The following is an 18,890-nucleotide window of genomic DNA, read 5'->3' on the forward strand; positions in this document are numbered from 1 at the left end:
CCAATGACAATGATAATAATAATGATGCTCATTATTTACTCTTCATGAGGATTAAATATTAAGTACGAGTATCTGCCACACACTAAGCCATGGACAAGTATCGTGAAATTTAAAAACTATATATATTTCATAAAATGGACTTTCACATACATTTTGTTTCAAAGCAAATTCTATGATTTAAAAATATTGAAAACCACTCACTTGAACTAAAGACTAGACTGAATGACTTGGATTTGCTCTGTACAGCTGGACCCCGGTGATCAATCAAAGTGACCTGTGGCACCTGCAGCCATCTGGTTGATCCTGTGCCCTCCTACGTGTTTTTTGGTGACTGGGATAGGTCTTCAGGTGCCTTTTTATCTCCCCAGATTCAGTATTCACCAAATAATTTTCATTCTTTGTATTTAAGTTGAAGCATATGATCACTGGAAATCTAACTACAGAAACTCCTCAAATTTACAAAGATGAAATAAATTTTAAGGACATTAAGACCTAATCGGGTAAGCCCTTAGACAGGACTAGGCTCTTCCTGAAGGAAGAAGAGAGAGGGGTATTTAACATGTAGAAGAAAATTCTGCATTGCTAGCTTCAGGTGGATTGGGGCCACATGTTAAGGAACTCAAGCAGTCTTTAGGAGCTGAGAGGAGCCCCTGGCTGACAGCAGGCAAGGAAACAGAGACCCCTCTCCTGCAACCCCAAACAACTGGATTCTTCCACAACCACATGAGCCTGGAGAGGAGCCTGTGTTCCAGAAAAGAGGGCAGCTGTTGTTACCTTGATAGCCCTGTGAGAACCCAAGCGGAAAACAAACACTGCCTAGACTCTGACCCAAGGAGACTGTGAGATAATAAATGGGCATTGTTTTAAGCCACTGAGTCTGTGGTAATCTGTTATACAGAGATAGAAAACAAATACATTCTCTCTAGCCAAGAACACACGCTGGGCTTCTCCAGGCAGAAATCCACCTGCCTAATCCTCCCCAGCTGTGGCTGCTAGGGTAGCTGGTTTTCTCCACAAACTTCTCCAGACAAAGTGGGGCTGGGGTATGGCCCCTGCTGCATTTGGGGCTTTTTCTGCTTAGCTGAAAATGAACCCACAATGGAAAGAACAAAGATCAATGAGGAATAGCAGCTCCCCCTTCACCCTCAAAGATGCTACAGCTGGAATCATGTTCTTTCTTTCTCCAGTTGTACTGAACCAACATGAAATTCCATGTGTGCTACATCACAACTCCCCCATCTCAGAGTCCATCAACACAGAGGAAGCAAAAGCAGAGGGGAAGCTTCTGTAGAACTCGTGGTGTAAAAGGATATCTTGTTTGTAGGATGGTGGAAGGAAGTGGCCACACTATCCTTTTGCCCGATTGCCATCTAAAAGACAAACAGATTCTCTTCACTGTATTGGTAGGGACAGTTTTTAAGTCCTAAAAGCAAGTGCAGAATTGACTGAGCTGCCATAAAATTCTACCCTTGGCTAACTGTTAAGGTGAAGTAAATAAAGGGACAGAGGTTGTGGAACATTTTGCAAATAATTTCTGCACAAACAGACAAACTCCCCCTTCTAGCCAGAATTCAGTTTGCTGGCTAGTTCTGTGTTTATGGGATAAACCCAAGTCATCCTACAGACAAACAAGCAGCAACAGGGAAGAGAGGCAAGGCCTGTCACTTCGCTTGCTAACCTCAACCTTAGGTCCACACACAAAAAGACCAGGTAGAACTTTTTTACCCCCCAGCACAGGTAATTAATCATGGATGAAGGCAGCCCTTCAGTTGAAGGCCAGCGGAGCGTAGCACCCGCCATCTGTTTTGTATTAGCTATTGCTGAAATGCCAGTGGCCTGAAACCATTTAGAAAACGCAGCTCTCCGTGCCCTGTGTCTCTCTCTCTGGCTCTTTATGTGTCTCCAGCTGGTAACCAAGTAGCAAATATACTTAGGAAGCAGCAGCTAATTCCTTCCTCAACAATGCCAGGGGCCTTCAGTGCCAGGGCCCTCAGACAGTGCATTTGTGTGGAATTCTCTGTGGACTCCTCTTGCATTCATTGAAGGACCTCAGAGGGACAGAACTAACAATACTTGCTGGGTTTGCTGGGAATGGGGGTGGGAAATAAATTGTAGGAAGCCAGTTTTGTATTTGCTGAACTCTACGCCAAGGTAGATAGGTGCTGAGAAATGCAAGGCCTTTTAAAACCCTGTGTCTAATTATCATGGTTTTATCACCCCAGTCACAGTCATTTTTTATTTTCACTGTCTCTTCCTGTCCCTGAAGAAGAGACAGAATTTCAGATGAAGAGTAAATCAGCAAGAACAGTTTCGAGAGAAACTTGATGCTGCAGATGGATACGTGTAGTTTGTAACCCCCAAATAGTCTGTGCTGAAGAGAAGCAACATCTTATGAGAAAAGTCTGTGAGTGTATCTCATGTCAAATATAAACAGTAGGAAAGTGAGAAAATTCCCCTTTTGCTCTTGAGAGCAAACTGCCGTCACCCAGTGTATTCCTTTCTTTCCTCCCTCGAAGCCCTAAATCTTCCCAGTTAGTCACTTCTGTTTTTTAAACCTATCAAACTCAAGTGCAAAAATATGTGTGCCCTGTTTCAGGGACCAGAGCAAAGGTCCAAGGTCACAGCTGGAAGGCACTGGTGCCACTTTCTCCAAGTCCATGTTGGGTTAGAGGCAGGGTTAATACCTCATCTGCCGATCTCATGATAAAATTTCACAAATGATCAGAACAAATGAAATAATCCAGATGAGATGATTTAAAAATCAGGCATGGTTGTATTTTCCAGTGCTAATGCATTCTACGTCTTACTCTCTGCCCTCCCCTACCCCCTTATCTTATATTTCCTCTGTAGAGAGTAAAGAAAAGAAAAATGATGGAACTTCATAAATGAATGAAGTTATTTGAAAGATGTCATTTCATAGAATTCCTTCTCCTAATAGTTGAATAAACAACAGAAATGAAAGACTTTGAAAAGAATTAAAAGTGTTAGATATGGTACAGAATGAACTACCTGGAGTGAACTTGCCCATGTGAACATTAACAGCAGAAGCACACTGTGTTAGTGCTTCCTAAAGCAGATGAGATGCTTGAAGTAACATTGATGAGGGTCGTATTTTCATATGAATTTAATTTTGATATGGAGTCACTAGTTTTCTTTCTACTGGGGCTCACAATTCACTCTTTTCTTGTGACTGCTTACCTTGACAAGTCAAGTGCTGGGTGCTGATGTGATGAACAGCTGATGAATATCAGAGGTTCAATCCTTGTTGGAGCCTCTTAGCCTCCTTTTAGTCTATGGTCCCCCCAGAACCAAAGTGTGGCTGAATAGGAGAGCTGGGGTGACTCAAAACCAACCCATTTAATTCAGATAACTGCCCTAAATGTCCATGTTTTTAAATTGCATGTTTTAAAGTGTAATTCACAATTTTCTGATAATGATACATTTCATAATTTTCTGTCTTATAACACCCCCCCTTCCGAAAAAAAATGTCCTGAGTGTCCGAGAGTGTGTTACTATTTCCAAAATATACATTCTCTTCTGTTTTGGCCTCATATCCAGAGCTGTTCCAATTTCATGTTATTTTAATTTCTTCTGGGGAAGCATTATGCCCAGGGTCCATTTTCTCCCTTCAAATAGTACACAGCATTGGGAAATTTAGCAACATAATAATGATAATGATCTCAATCCCTGCCATGGCTTGGGACTAGGTTATGTGAAAAAGAAGCAGAAGTGGTTATAGTAAAAGCCAGATGAGAAGCCCTGAGAATTCCTATAAAAAGAGAAGAGATTCATCTTCAGTATTTCGGGCTTTATTTTTCTTTTGTCCTTAGCTAATTTTATTCCACTCCAGGTCAAGAGTTTATTTACTAAGTCGACAGAGAAAGATTAGGAAACTCTCTAAAATGTACAATGTCTTTCTACAGTAGTAATAAAACGACCAGAAAGTCAGGGGGAAAGAGTATGCTGGACTAAAGTTAAGCACTAAAGCAAAGATTGGGTAGCTATTCACCAAACCCACTTACCTGGCTGAGGCAGATAGCTAACTATACATTCCAGGCTGCTTTGTGATTATGCAAGGACACATGACTGAGTTATGGCCAATAGAATGTGGACAAAAATAATATGTGTATTTCCAGTTATGTCCTCTGGAAACATCACATACACATGATCTTCCGTGCTCCTTACCACATTGGTGACAATCTTGGAAGCCATATATTCAAGCTGGAGGGAAGCTTGAACCACAGAGGGAACCACAAGAGGGAAGGAGGCTGGGTTCCTAGAAGAGGAACCTGCTTAACAGAAACACCCATTCTGGGCTTGGTGTGAGCAAACATTAAATTTCTATTGCATGAAGCCACAGATACTTTGGGGTTTGTCTTTTACGGAAAATAAGTTACTGATATACCTTAACTAATACTGGTCTTATAAAAAAAGGTGCCATTAAACTCTCAAGGATTCAAAATACTAACGCTCTATACTTTTCATTGGCTGTATGGTGTAAACGGAAACTCAGTTTTTCTGTGGGAATTTTATATTCTCAATCTCTCATTACTTGTCACCATGTAATGTCATGAAAACGTGATATTTTTTGACTGAAGAAAATCCTAAATGCAAATCATTATCAAGATGGGGAAGAGGTGGGAAGGAAGTCCCTCCAGCACTCAGTGGAAAATGCTGCTTCTGCATACTTAAGAATCAACCTACTCTCCTCTATTTTAGAAAAGTACTTCAACTTGGACAGAGAAGATTAGTCAGTGTCCAGTCTTTGCTGATTACCATGTATGAAAATACCAAACGCACCTCTGAGTTTTGAATAGTGTTTTCATGGGAAAGCTTAAGTGAGAGATTCAGCTAACTGCTTGGATAACAAAAGGAAAAACTCCATTGTTATTTCTGCTATTTGGCATTATAGGCTTGAATTATTCAGCTTACTCACCTGTGTATTAGATAGTATCTAGACAAAGCTTTAGCATATATATATATATATATATATATATATATATATATAAAATCTAAAACCATTCATTTATCAAAAAACAGAAAAAGAACTTTAGATTTTGGCCTATTTATGTGGCCTATGTATGAACTTTAGATTTTTGGCCTATGTATAGTCACGGAAGTGACTATAACTGCAGTATTTGAACCAAAATAACCAGAGGTTATAGATAACCTATGAAGAAATTAAGATCATTATTATAGTTTAAGCTTTGTCCAGGAAATTTGCTTCAAACACTAAATTAGGTCATTCAGCATTCATTCATTCATTCACTCATTCATTCATTCATATATTTGACTCATAAGGCATAATTATTTAACTAATCACTGCCTATTTGAAGGGTTAGGGTGGAGTGTGTAAGACTAAAATCATAGAAGCAATGGACTGCATGAAAGTGAGAAGAAACAAATTATTTTCTGACTGTGGCCATTGAGACAGGGCTTAGAAGGCTGAACAGGGGCTCAGAAGGTAAAGAATGGGTATAGTGGATATAGTGGGTTGTAGGGAGAGATGAGGACCATCCAGGTAGAGGAAATACAACAAGCCTGCATACTGGAGGCACCAATGTCTGGTGAGTAGTTGATGGGATATGGCCAAAGCTTACAGTAAATGAGGTCATTCATTCAGCCAACATTTGCTGCCTGAAGTTGGAGGTTGAGGACAGTGTCCCCACCTTCATAGCACTTGTATTCTCCTGGAGGAGACAGACAAGTCTCCTCAGGTGGTAATAAGTGCTGTGAAGAAAAATGGTGCAGAATAAGGGAGTAGATAGAGTAACCTACAAGGAAAGGGGTATATTTTAGAATGGGTGGTGAGGGAAGGTCCCTCTGAGTTGGTGACAGGAGCTAGGAGGGTCACTACAGCACCTCTGTCACCTCTGAGTTGGTGACAGGAGCTAAGAGGGTCACTACAGCATGAAACCCCATTCCAAGCTGTTCTGGCTCCATATGGGCTCCAAGTTTCGGTCTGGGCCTGTTCTGAGAGATGAAGGTCAAGTAGCAGAAAGCACAAGGGCATTTGTGTATGGGGTCAGGAGAAAGAAAGGTCTGTGTGGTGGTGAAGAGGTCAAATATGAGGGAAGTTGACGAGCCACTGGAAAATCAGAGAAGGCCCTAACTTTTCTTTGATTTTATAGAAAATTTGTCTCTTTGTTTTCGGGGCTAAGAAAAATTTTATCAGTGACAATTTTGACTTATCTGTTTTTTAGTAGGATTCGAACTTCTTCAGCTACCAGAACATATGCCCCCCTTTCCATTTCTTGTTCCTTTTTTTTTTTTGTATAGAAACCACAGTCATCTTTAGCACTTCAGATATTCTCAGTTAAGGGAGTTTGCAGTGAAGGCACAGAATATTTGGTTTTAATTTTAGAATAGGCAATATCACCATAAAATAATGACACCATAATATAACCAAGTGTGGATTTAAAGGACATCCCTTCCCCAGGTCAGGAACAGAGTCTTCCTCTCAGAGCCAGATACTTAGAGGAAGAAAGAATAATCCCATTACCGAGAGCCTTAATTCCTGAGACTTGCCAAAGGCAGTACTTGAAGTGCAAACAGAGGTGAAGTGCAAACAGAGGTCTAGGGCCGAGGTAACAACTTCTTCACAGATGGAATGTTTTGAATGTCTCCCAAGTGAAGCAAGAACTAAAACCTCAGAAAGATTTAGTGTGAGGAGGCCCTCTGTTGGGGAGTGTGTCTAATACTTCCCCCTCAGATCCTGGGCTGGTCACATTTTTAATTTTCTAAAGGGCAAAGGGAGCTCAGCTTTGGAAGAATTGCTTCTGCTGGGACACGCTGGAGGTACTTAGTTCTAATTTTCAGACTCAGTTTCCTCATCGTTTTCTAACTGACCTTTCTAAACTTCACCAAAAGCTGGATTTTTATACTCTTCAGGCTTAGTAAGCCTTTCTTTAAATTGAAAGTGAGGAATTGAGGTAATATGTAGATAGTATCCACATTTGGTTGATAATATCTGAGATGACTGAAGAATATGAAGTTGGAAGTGTAACAAGAATCTTAGTATCTGATCTTCCACAGCAGCATCAAGCTGCACAGACCATCTTTTCTTAGAAAAATGCCAAAACCATCGTAACACTGTATTATCAAAACTGTAACCATCACAGCAGGAAAAAGAGTAGCCAACAGGAGGGTGATAATTACAGTGTAAAGCCAAGCAGACCCCCCAAAATTGTAGGAAAAGCCATTCTTTCTAAGTTATAAATTTATCATAATTTAACTTAACCTTAATTTATCATAATTTAAATTTAGCAGTGCTGCCCATTGGGGATTTCCTTGCCCACCAGCTGGACTCTGCCTGTTAAAGATGCACTGAAGAGAGAAAGAATTTACCAGGAGGGGTGAGGTATCAGAGAAATGGCAGTATCTCTGCCAGATGCCTGCTATCAAATCAAATAATATAATCAATATTGTGGCTATAAAATACTAATGACTTTACAAACTTCAAAAAATTATATGAAGGCACAGATTTAAGGGAATCCTGTTGTGAGGAACATATACTTCATGAAGACATAAGGCTCTTAGCTATTCCTGATATCAGAGTGGTCACAAACACTGGGAAATCACAGGGAGGTGCTTGCAGTAACTGAGTGAATAGGATTGAGGAATCAGGGGGGTTAAAAAAAAGTAGATCAAAATGTGTTTTAAGCTCCCTCCTCAAAGGGTTTTCTCTTATTTCTGCCTGTACTTCCTCCTCCTATTCTGCTAGTTCATCTGCCCCTGCGCACATCTGCTAGAATTCCATCCTCTTTCTCTTTACTTGCCGCTGTGCCATATCCACACCTGTTTCCTTTCCTTTACATAGAAATATGCTTCTAGAACTTGAGCCTGTATCAGAATCACCTGCAGGGATGGTGAACTGAGACTGCTGACCTACCCTCAGCGCTTCTGATTCAGGAATGCTTGTTGTAGTTCTCACTTTGAGAACTGCTGCTGTACTACAATTTGCAGTCATTTTCTCTTTCCCATCAGATGGATGGGAACACATGGGCAACTTTTTCTGACATCTGTGGCATTATAATTAGCATATAAATATAATGAGCAAAAATAGACATGGACTTAGGCAAGAATTCCACCCCCTCAAAAAAAGGCTGATCTTGGTGAGCAAGTTTAGTCTCTGAGACGGCCAGTACCAAGTGTTGAGGGATTCTGCTAGTCTTTTGATGAAGAGATGACAACAGATATTTTGTCTGCATCTGAATCATGGCAATGTGCAGTTGGGGGTTGGAACATTTCTTTTTAATTCAACTTGATAACATGTATTGGAGGCCTACTATGCATCAAGCACTGTACTGATCATTGGTGATGTGATGATGGTCTCTCTCTGTATAAGAAATGCGCAATCCACTGGTGCCTGACTGGAGAGGATAACTGATTATGAGGCCATCATACAGTACTGGTTCTCAAAGTGTGGTACCTCAACCAGCAGAATCAGCATTGCTTGGGAGCTTATGAGAGTTGCAACAAGAATCCCTCCAGCATCCCTCCAGGTGACTCTGATGCATACTCAAGTTCCTGAGTGTTTACTGTATATCAAGCATTGTGCTAAGTTCAGTATCTATATGGCATCATTGAATCCTCCTGATAACCCCAATTTACGATGAAGGAACTGAGGCTAAAGAGGGTAAGCACTTTGCCAGTCATGGAGCAAATAGTAAGCAGGGGACTGTGCCTCAAGCAGCCCAGCTGCAGAACACACGCCCCTAATCCTCCTTGTGATTTGAGAAGTGAAAGGGTAGCCAGAACTGGGGAAAGGAAGGGTGGAAAAGCAGGGACAAGATTGGGAGCTCTCACAAAGAATGGTGACTTATTAATTGAAAAGTATTCATCAAAGATTAAATAAATAATAAGGATTTTTGACAATGCTTGCTTCAGGAAAGTCATTGGTGTGGTTTGGGGCTCACCCTTCTGTGGTTGCTTGTACTCATGTCTGTCTAGAAGAAAACGACTGCACTGCAGTCTTTCTGGACCTCTTTAGAAGGTATGCCAATCACTGAGGGGGTCCCCTCCACAGCCACAACTGGTGTGGAACTGATTCCCGGCTCCTAGTCCTATGAGATAAACATCCCCTTGATGTTGTTTAGCATAGCACCGACACTGAAATCGAGTAGGCTGGTGAGTTGGAAGTTGAGTCATGATATATTTATTAAGCTGAGCACTGGCTTTAACACTCAGAAGAACACCAAATTAATTCAAGACATATTTCTAGGCCTCAAGGGGCTTACAGCATTGGTTTTGCTGGTGGACCACCCAACATCCATTAAGATGGAGAAACCAAATCTTCACTTTGGTCTCATTGTGCTGCACAGTGACAGAACTGGAGATGAAAAGGGCCTCGGTGCATGTGGAACGCACGCGCGACCGACCAGCAGCCCCTCAGCCTGTGTGCATTAACCCCACGAGCAGCCTGGCTGCAGAGTGAGGTGCTTGTTTGTGCATAAACACTGTCATTTCACTGGGACTGCTATTTCATCTTTGAACCTTGGCTTCAAAGGAATACTGACCTTATTCCTGTAGCTTGCCTTTCTTTGAAGCGCATGGCTTTGCATTGCAGATTAAAGTGAAGACATTCATCAAAAAAGAGATCTGGCCAACCGCTCCCCAAACTCAACCCCGAAACAAAGCCTTGAAAGGCTCCAATCACAGTGGCAGCGGAGTGGGCCGAGGATGAAGGCTCAGAGCCGGGCCCTCTTTCTTAGATCCTGTAAAGCGGATTCGGCATGATATAGTGCTTCCCTTTGAGCATGGGGCAACTTTACCCGGAGAGTCTGTCTACCTCAGCAGAAAGGGGTGAGTTACTGTAATATTCCTAACCTGTCCTGCTCATTTTATTTAAAGCAGGCATTGTCGTAAATGAGGCCACCATGATCATTCAGTGTGTGCCTTTGAATTCTTCAAAAGAGGCGTCAGGCAGAACCATCTGAAACTTGGCTGATGATTCTCTCAATTTTCTTTCCTCCTACTTTCTTTTGTTCATTCCTTTGAAAAGAAACTGTCCTCTCTTTCTCCCTGGTTCTGAGATCTTGGCTCTAAGGAGACAGGCTAGCCACATAGCCTTCCCTTATATATTTATCTCTTTTCTCTCTTAAAATGACAAGAGTAGTGAAGGGAGAAACTTTAACTGGGCGGTTAAAAATAATAACCAAATAATTCTTTAACTTTAATGCTAAGAGAGAAAACCAAGGGAAATATTTACAACCTCCGAGGAATAAATATTGATGATAGATTACTATCAAAGGAGAAGTGATTATATCTTGAGTTCAATTTTTCTGCAGATCTTTGACTGTGATCAAATACACAGAATGAGTTCTCTCTGGGATGAAGTAGTAAAGCGATCCAGAAGAAAGAAGAAAATGATTGTCAAGTTGCATACATGCAAATCATCTGACTCTGATAACACATACACAAAAGGGCTTAAGAAATAGGCTAATTTTAAGAGTAACTTTTTTCCTAGTTATTCATTTCTAATATAAGTCCAAAGGATAGTTCTGGTAATTGTAAGGCAATTTACTTAACCCATCTTTAACTTACATCTCAAATAATTGTTTTCCATTAAGAGATGCATGAAGTTCAAGATTTAAATGGCTCTGTGAGAAACCAGAGGTGCTAGGCCAGCTTTTTCCATAACATGACAGCTCACATGGGAATGAAAATAGCTCTATTCTTAGCTTTAGTTTTAAGAGACTGAAACAAATCTACTTATCCATATCATATCCAATTTACTACCCTCCTCAAATTTGTATGTGGCCACGTAACTAGGTTTGGCCAGTGCATTGAGGGCAAGTTGGTAAGTCTCACTTCTGGGATGATGCTCTCTTTCTCTAGCCGATGTAGGCCACATGCTGAGATGGCCAAACCTCTAGCTGGTAGCACTGTCCCCATGGACAGAGTCACTGTCCCCATGGAGGCAAACTGTGCTGAGTTGTCTGATTTGTATCAAATGTGGTACAAACAAGAAATAAAACTTGGTTCTATTAAGCCACTGAGATTTTCAAAATGTATTATTTGTTATGTGGCATAAGTTAACTTGTCCTGACTAGTGCAGGACCTTGGAGTATGTGTAGTCTTACCTCACTTCCATCATAAGAATCTTTCTTATAGCAGCCCTGAGACAATGGTCCAAATACTTCTTGAACACCTCAGGAATAACAGCAAATAACATGGTAAGCAATTATATAGTACTCACTATATAATTGTTTTCAGACATAATTTTAAGCATTTTACATGTCTCATAAAAACCTTAACTCATCAATAAAATTTCCCTCCTTTTACAGCTGGATGAACTGAAGCACAGAGAAGGATCTTGCTCAGGGTTAAACAGAGAAGCTAAGTCACTTGCCTCAGGCCACCTAGTATCCTAGGTGTCAAAATCAGGCAGCTGCTTTCAGTCTATGCCCTTAACCATCGCACCATGTGGCTTCCCTAGATTGGATTTTCATTTCCTTTTCACACAGACTGTTCAATAAAACACAGAATCATAAAACCCAAAAGACAAGGCTGGAAAGGACCTTAGAGATCAATCAATCCCTGCATTTTACATGGAGGAGAAACAAAATCTCTCTGCAAGCCATTTTCCTGCTTTTGTGAGAAGGATCTCCCTTGGGGGTTTTCAAATTAGTGACCTGGGGATCACTGGAGCTCAGCAGAAAGGTCGCAGGGGCTGTCAGTTTGGAGATTGGAACCACTAACCCTGTTCTAATCTATTTTATATAGTAGGCTTCTGGGTAAATTTGTATGTGAATATTCTACTGCTTTGATAGAATTAAAAAAAAATGATGAGTTTCCCCAGACTTCCCCTGAAGTAGTAGGCTTGTAAGGTGGAACTACTTATAAGGTAAATAATAGGACCTCATATCAGCCGAGAGGTGGGGTGGGACACATGGATTGTTTATCCCAGGGGTCAGTTCTGGCCCAGGATAATTTGCTACTCCCACAAAAAGACTCACTAAATTGTCTGGCAGCAAGAATGGCCTTATTTATCACTGTTTCCTACACTGTGATATGTAGTAGAAGCTCTATGAACTATATGTGTAAGAAAGAAGGGGGTTTCCAAGAGGGTTTTGATGAAACAATTTTTTCAAAAAGAAGATTAAGTTCATTTGGGTTGAGCAAATTAGCAAGCTTTGGCTGTGGTGACCCAACGGCAAAGAAATAGCTGGAAAGTTATTGTGTGTTGTTCTGTCTATATATTCTCAAATGGCCAGGGGTGGATTTCCTCTCCCATGAAAGAAAAAAAGAGAAAAAGAAAGAATGAGGTGGATAGATAAATATATTAAATTGACTGATAGGTCTGAGAAAGCACAGGCAAACACACACCTTGGCTTGATTCACTTTAATGCAACTAATTACACAGAACTATCCAAATGTGCTGATCACATCAAGAGGCAAATGAAAAACTTTTCTTTGCTTAAAAAAAAGCATTTCTTTTTTTGTGTGCTGACAGCAGTTTTAGTACATTTATGTACTAGGTATGATGTGTATTGGGTACTATTTATGTACACATGGCTTGATTTAAAAATTCAGATACATTAACTCAGAGGTATATATTTTAGAAGAGGGAACTTGATGGAGCAAGAGGACACAGGGAGAGGTCTAAGAAAGGATTTTATGGGAGCTGTGCTCACTGCAGGCTCTCTTACCTTCCGTGGTCCCATCCAGTCCCATGATGAATTTCATTGATCTGATGATTTGCTCTGCTATTGGGGGGCTCATGGATGTAGCATAAGCAGCACTATGTGAGTGAACCCGTAAATAATCCACCAGGTCCTTTAATAGAGGAGGAAAATCCAAAAAGAAGGCAATTAAATCTCACTGTTGGTGGTGATAATCACCTCTCATCCCAACCCCATTTCATTATAGCATAAGACATTTGATTCTTGAATGTGACCCAGTTTTCAGTGGGCAGTATCAAACATTTGTCTATCCCTTTTCTTAGTTTCTCTCATAAACTTAGACAGTATTCGGTAGAGGATGTAAATTTGGAGTTGAGATCTATAGGCCAAACCAGATGTGTAAAAGAAAAATTATTTCCCAAACATTTGTTGAGTACTTAGTACATACAAACACTGGCTTAGTATTCAGGAGTATCCAAAGAACACAGGATGTGATATTGTCATTGAGGATATCAGATTAAATTGTGCCCATGGAAAAGTAATGGTAGGAAAAGTAATTAGCCATACAAACTAGTATGTGCAACAGGGCTACAGCCTGCAGAAGAAAGAGAGGGGATATTTGCTAGTTGGAATAGATAGAGAAAGTTCCAGGAAGAAAGTGAAATGATTAAGTCTTGAAGAATAAAGACAAATACAGAACAAAAGAAAACTTGGGTGGGGGGTAGAGTAGCAGAAGGGAGAGCTGGTTATGCCTTGGGCAATAGGAAACGACTCCCACTTTGTGCAACACTATTTGGAGTTCCAACTCAGAACAGAAAGCTGGTTCTCAGTGTCAGTGGGAGGAATGATTTTCTACCTGTGTGTCTGACTCCTGAAGCTCAATGTAAGGTCCCACATAAGCCTGCTGAGAGTCTAAAGAAGCTCCAGTAACCTAATGTCACAGTCAGGAGGGCCTCAGAGCTGGCATCTGGAGGCACTCAACTCCAGCTGAGAATACCATCTATCTGTCTACCTGTACTAGCTCATTACTTGAGACCTTCAGGGTGCTCTGCAGAAAAGCTAATGGGCTGATGATGGCTCTCTATATTAGCAGTGGGGTCTGTAGAGGATCAGCCACCTTCTCTTCTAGGACAGCAAGACAATTTAAAATCCCACTTAAGTGTCCTTTCCAATCATTCCCTCTTCTAGGTGAACTGGGATGGGGGGAACTCTGCATTGGGCAAACCCATCTCTTCGTAATCCTCACTTCATTGGTTATATCCATCCCACCTCTGAGCCTGGGACTGTGCCCCACCCTCCACTTTTCTGTCTCTCTTGGGGTCTTGGGGGCATGGTTGTTTATAAGCATTTTAAACATTCACTGCTCATCTTCTTCAGTAAAGAGAGTTACCTGCTTCCCAGATGGTTGGTGACATGGTGCCTCTTCCTGGCCCACGCAGGGAGCCAGTGGCTCCATTTTGTCCTTCCTGTCTTCTTCAATATGTCCTTCACTCTAAATCCCATCCTTGCATCTTTCTTCCCTGAAAGCCTTTCTTTCCTTTCTCCTTCATTTTACATTCTTTTTTCATTCCTTTTTTGTTTCTTTCTTCCTTTTTGCTTTTACTCAGATTCCCTCCCTCCTTTTAATTTCAAATTCTTCACTTAATATTTTTCTCTGTTTTTTAAACAAGTATTTTTTAAATATTTTATTTATTTTTCGAGAGAGGGGAAGGGAAGGAGAAAGAGTGGGAGAGAAACATCAATGTGTGGTTGCCTCTCGTGAGTCCCCTGCTGGGAACTGGCCTGCAACCCAGGCATGTGCCCTGACTGGGAATTGAACCTCGATACTCTGGTTCGCAGGCCTGCGCTCAATCCACTGAGCTACGCCAGCCAGGTATTTTTCTCTGTTTTTATTTCCTCCTTTTCTCTCTTTTTTTTTCTTTCTCTTTTCTTTCCCCATGCCTGACCCCCTGGGACTTCTTGTTTTGGGCTATGTTCTGGGTGTGGAAGTCTGAGAAGAAGAATAGAAAAACTAGTTCTTGGCAGGTATTATCCACTTATATTAAAATTAAAATTCAATTTCTGTCTATTCTTTTGTTTGGTGAATCTCTTTTGTTTAGGGGATTTTAGCCATATTTGAAGAGTGTATATCTGATGACCTAAGGCACTGGGCACATGACATTAGGGACATTCACTTAGGAGGATGGCAGGGTGGGGGAGCTGCTCAGAGAGAGAGAGGCAGCCATTTTCCAGGGTGGCTTCAGCAGAGCTGTCCTTCACAGCTTTATGTTCAGTGCTCTCTGTGGGCAGAAGCAAGGGTTTTCTTTCTCTGTTAAGAGCTGGTACCTCCCAGCAGGATGCTGAGGAAGCCAACTAGTTGATGGGGGGCGGGGCGGCTCCTGTGAGACTGAGTCAGTAAAGGGCTCTTTCAGGGAGGTAATCTGGCCTTGAAGAATGGGTAGGTTTGGATATACATAGAAGAGGGGAAAAGCAAGGACGTGTGCTAAAACTAGGAATCAAGATGGCATCTTAAGCAGCCAATAATGGAGGGGTTAATTAAGAGTAAAGAGAGAAGCTAGACCTTCCAAGGAAAAGTGATGAGGGGTTGTCTCCTTGAAGGTAAGTATGACCTTGGAGTTATGGCACAGGCTATGGATTGTTTGGGTTCAAACTCTGGCTCTGCCACTTACTGATATGTGACTGTGTGCAATTTATTAAACCTCTTTGTACCTTAGTTTTCTTCGTTCAGAAATGAGACAATGATAATACCTTAGAGGCATGAGGACTGAATGTGTTAGTACACGTATAGTGCTTAGAATAGGATCTGGTACAATATACAGTGAATAACCGATGCTGTTGGTAGTTATCACTGGGGTTTTCAACCGAGAAATTCTCAGAGCTTGGAGAATGGGTGGATGGAGGGGACCAAAATATAAAAACTCCTTGAAGTCCCTTTATTCCAGCTCCCTCATTTTGCAGAGGGTAATGTTCTAAGTTTAGGTAGCTACACCTTGGACCCAGACATCACACTAAAGATTTTCAGTCCAGAACTTCCTCCATCCTTATTTGAGTGAGAAAAAAAAAGGAAAACAGAGGCTTTAAAGAAAGGTGTACCCAAACTTGACAGATTGCTTGACTCTGAAGAGATGACATAGCTGAAATAGTCACTGATGTATCTACAACTGAAATTCATTGGCTGCTTGAGGCTCCAATGAAGTTTTTAAGAACTTCATTTTAGTTTCATAATAACTCTGTGAGGGAGGTACTATTTTTATCTCCATTTTATAGATGGGATTGCTGAGTCATAGAAAGAATCAGAAAATTATTTAGCCAAATAGTGGTTGGATAACAAGGATATAGACCCAAAGAGCCTGGCTCAGGAGTCCACACTCTTCACACCACACTTATTGCTTCTTCAGACCAGAAGAAGGGGGACCAGGAGGGCAAAGAGAAGACTACTTTCACTTCTACTTTTTCCTAATCCACAGGGATTGTTTGTCTTTTTTAGGGGGGAGGACAGGAGAATTCCTTATATACTCAAGTATTTATAGTACTAAGCCATAGATTGAATTGTATCAGTATCAAATGTTTCATGTCTATTAATCTTATATCTCCAAAGAGACCGAAATCTTGAGAGTAGGGAACAGAGTTATACACTTTTCTGAAAATACAGGGTGGTCTGTTAAATACCGATGGTCTAATACTGATGGAGAACAGGGTTGTTTTAAGGATTAAGGAAGGATGGTGAGGGTTCCTGAAGTATATAGGGGACACTAAGCTGCTTCCGTAGGGGAAAAAAAGTAGCCCTGTGGCATCACTGACAAAGATCAGACAAGGAAACAAAACAAGGCTGCTTTGATACCTAAAGGGCTCTTCTCAATGTCCTTACCCCCCAAATTTCCTTCAAAAATTGAGAAATTTCATAAAACCAAGGTCACGTGCATTCTTAGTTTGAATTAAATGCCTCATCAGTGCAATATCACTTCCTTTTAAAGTTAAGACTATCTTGGCCATAATCTTATTTCTTCTAGACTGAGTCCATTTTCTATCAGAGTCTGAGTGTATAGACATGGACTAATTTGCTTGTGTGGTTAGAAAAGTGGGGTTCTTTGAGTAACTTCTGCAGAGAATCAAGGAAAGCCTTGTTTTCTGCTTTCTTTTTTTTTTAAATTCCATTTTAGTATTCCCCCATTGGGTGCCATGAGCCATGAATTAAGAGTTGGCTTTGGTCTTTTGCAAGGCGAGTCTGGGTTGTGTCTTCCTTCAGGGTAGGTTAGAGGTCTTCTCACACTGAAGTTTCCATGTCCATTTGTACGTTCAAAACCCTGATTATTTTCTCTACCCATAGGCCTGGAGTTCAAGGACAAGGGTGGCTTTTCTGAGAAAATCAGACAGGAGACTCTTAGAATAAACATCTTGGCGTTCATTCCATGACCCCCATTTACTTCAAAGGGCTGTTAAATACAGCCAGGGCTGAGCACGCAGGGTAGAGCTGGCTTCTGCAAGAGGGCTGCCTTCGTCTGGCACACAGGCTTGTGGGGCTAATGCTCACTCCAAACTTGGCTGCTCTGTTCCACATCCCTCCTCCATAATTCCAGCCCTGCAACCTATCAATCACGAGGGCTACCTTTGCTTTATTTTTTGTAAGTCTCTGGTCAGCCAGTGGAGACTGTGAAAGACAGTGGTCAGCACTAGGTGTGCAAGAAAACTCAGGATCGTACCTGAGAAAAATGTGGACTCCAAAACTGGATTTGTAGTGTTGACCCACCTCCTCAGCAATTGGATCAAGAAAAATAAAAAAATAGAAATAAGAAAACTAGCCACATTATCTCAGGCATTCTTTAAAAAGCCATTCATGGCATGGAACTCCTATTGGTGAAAATAAGTACCTGACATTTTACCCCCAAAATCTTAAAAGAACAGAATGTTGCAAGTTGGGTTGCTCACAGATCATCTTATAGCCACTCCGAACTCAAGATGAGCAAAAGAGCAAAATCTTGCTGACCTTTGAGAGACTTTTTGGCAGTTTCCCTGAGGTGTGGAGAGAAGGTTGAGGTCAGGGCAATAAACTCCAGTGAGCAGAGATGACTTTTTAGGTCACTTTGTGACAGGAAGACCGAGGCCAAGATAAAATCTCTATTCTCTGTGTTAGTATCTTAGCATCAAATCATTTTTCAAATCCTGTTGTTTGTTTCCAAATATTTTTCTTGCATGATGTATCTGATTGCTAAGGTATATAGTTCTCACCTTGACCAGCTCCACAAAGATTTCTAGAGCCTTCTAGTAACTGTTAGTGAGAATATGTATAGTCTGCCTATAACTAACCCTAATATTCACATTTAGAAAGAGAGGTAGGAACCAGTAAGTCATGTTTTTGTAGCTTTTTAGACCCAAGTGATATTTTCAAATCTCCCAAGTTTTACTCAGAACTAATGAACATAGTAAAATTTAAATTATTAGGGTTTCAGAAAAATGCAAAGTCCTAATATGGGCATGTTAACATTTTGTATGGTTAATTTTGGTGCCTTTTAACCTATTGTTTTCGAAGCCTGTATATTTTTGCAGTACCCATCAAATTGAGACATAACCTGAAAAATATCTGGGAAAATTTATATGGTGAAGCTCTGAAAGTGGTATTCTACTTAAATAGATAAGTAACAAGATTTTTTTCAAGCAAAAGCATTAGTAGTTGTCCCACCCTATGTCCCATCAGTTAAAAAAAGCAGTTTAAAACAAAGTGAAAATTCTGCACAAAGTTATTCAAAGTCTAGGGGAATAAACATTATGATTTAAATTGAAACTACACATAATTTAAAGTTAACATAATTAAAAAAATGGAAGGTCAGAAAAGCTGATACAGAAGTCTCAACGAACTCGGTTAATTAGGCTGGAAGGAAACTGCAGTTTATCTGGGTTTGTCACAGTCTGACCCAAAAATACCTCTCCAGACAGGTGTGTATCTGACTGATTTTTAAATCAGTCTAGGGAATCAGCTAGGGAATGACACATACATACACCTTCTCAAGTGACCGCCTATCTCCTGCTCACTCTTCATGTCTTGAAAACCTCCTTATATTTTCTAGGTTTTGCATCTTGCTGTTTCAAGGCGGAAAGTCTGTACAGGCTAATATCTGCCAAACACTTCCTGATTCTTGCTGCCATCTAGTGGTAAACGCGTAAACTGCAGGGCAACAAGAAGGAGAAGAGAGGTAGGGGAGGAGGAGAGGGAGGAGGAAAGGGAGGAGGAGGCAGAGGAAGAGGAATAATCCAATCCTCTGCACCTAA

The 18,890-nt window shown here is 40.9% G+C and overlaps 1 protein-coding gene across 1 annotated transcript in view; it reads right to left on the reverse strand.

Moving 5' to 3' along the window:
• Positions 1 to 18,890, reverse strand: part of SPTLC3 (serine palmitoyltransferase long chain base subunit 3) — a 140,859-nt gene that overhangs the window by 20,033 nt on the left and 101,936 nt on the right. The window contains exon 9 of the mRNA XM_037129276.2: positions 12,654 to 12,780. Within this exon, the coding sequence (XP_036985171.1) occupies positions 12,654 to 12,780 (127 nt within the window). The remainder of the gene's footprint in view (positions 1 to 12,653; positions 12,781 to 18,890) is intronic.

This window comes from Artibeus jamaicensis, unplaced genomic scaffold, assembly GCF_021234435.1.
Source record: "Artibeus jamaicensis isolate MK-2021 breed Jamaican fruit bat unplaced genomic scaffold, CSHL_Jam_final contig_685, whole genome shotgun sequence".
Lineage (NCBI taxonomy): Eukaryota > Metazoa > Chordata > Mammalia > Chiroptera > Phyllostomidae > Artibeus > Artibeus jamaicensis.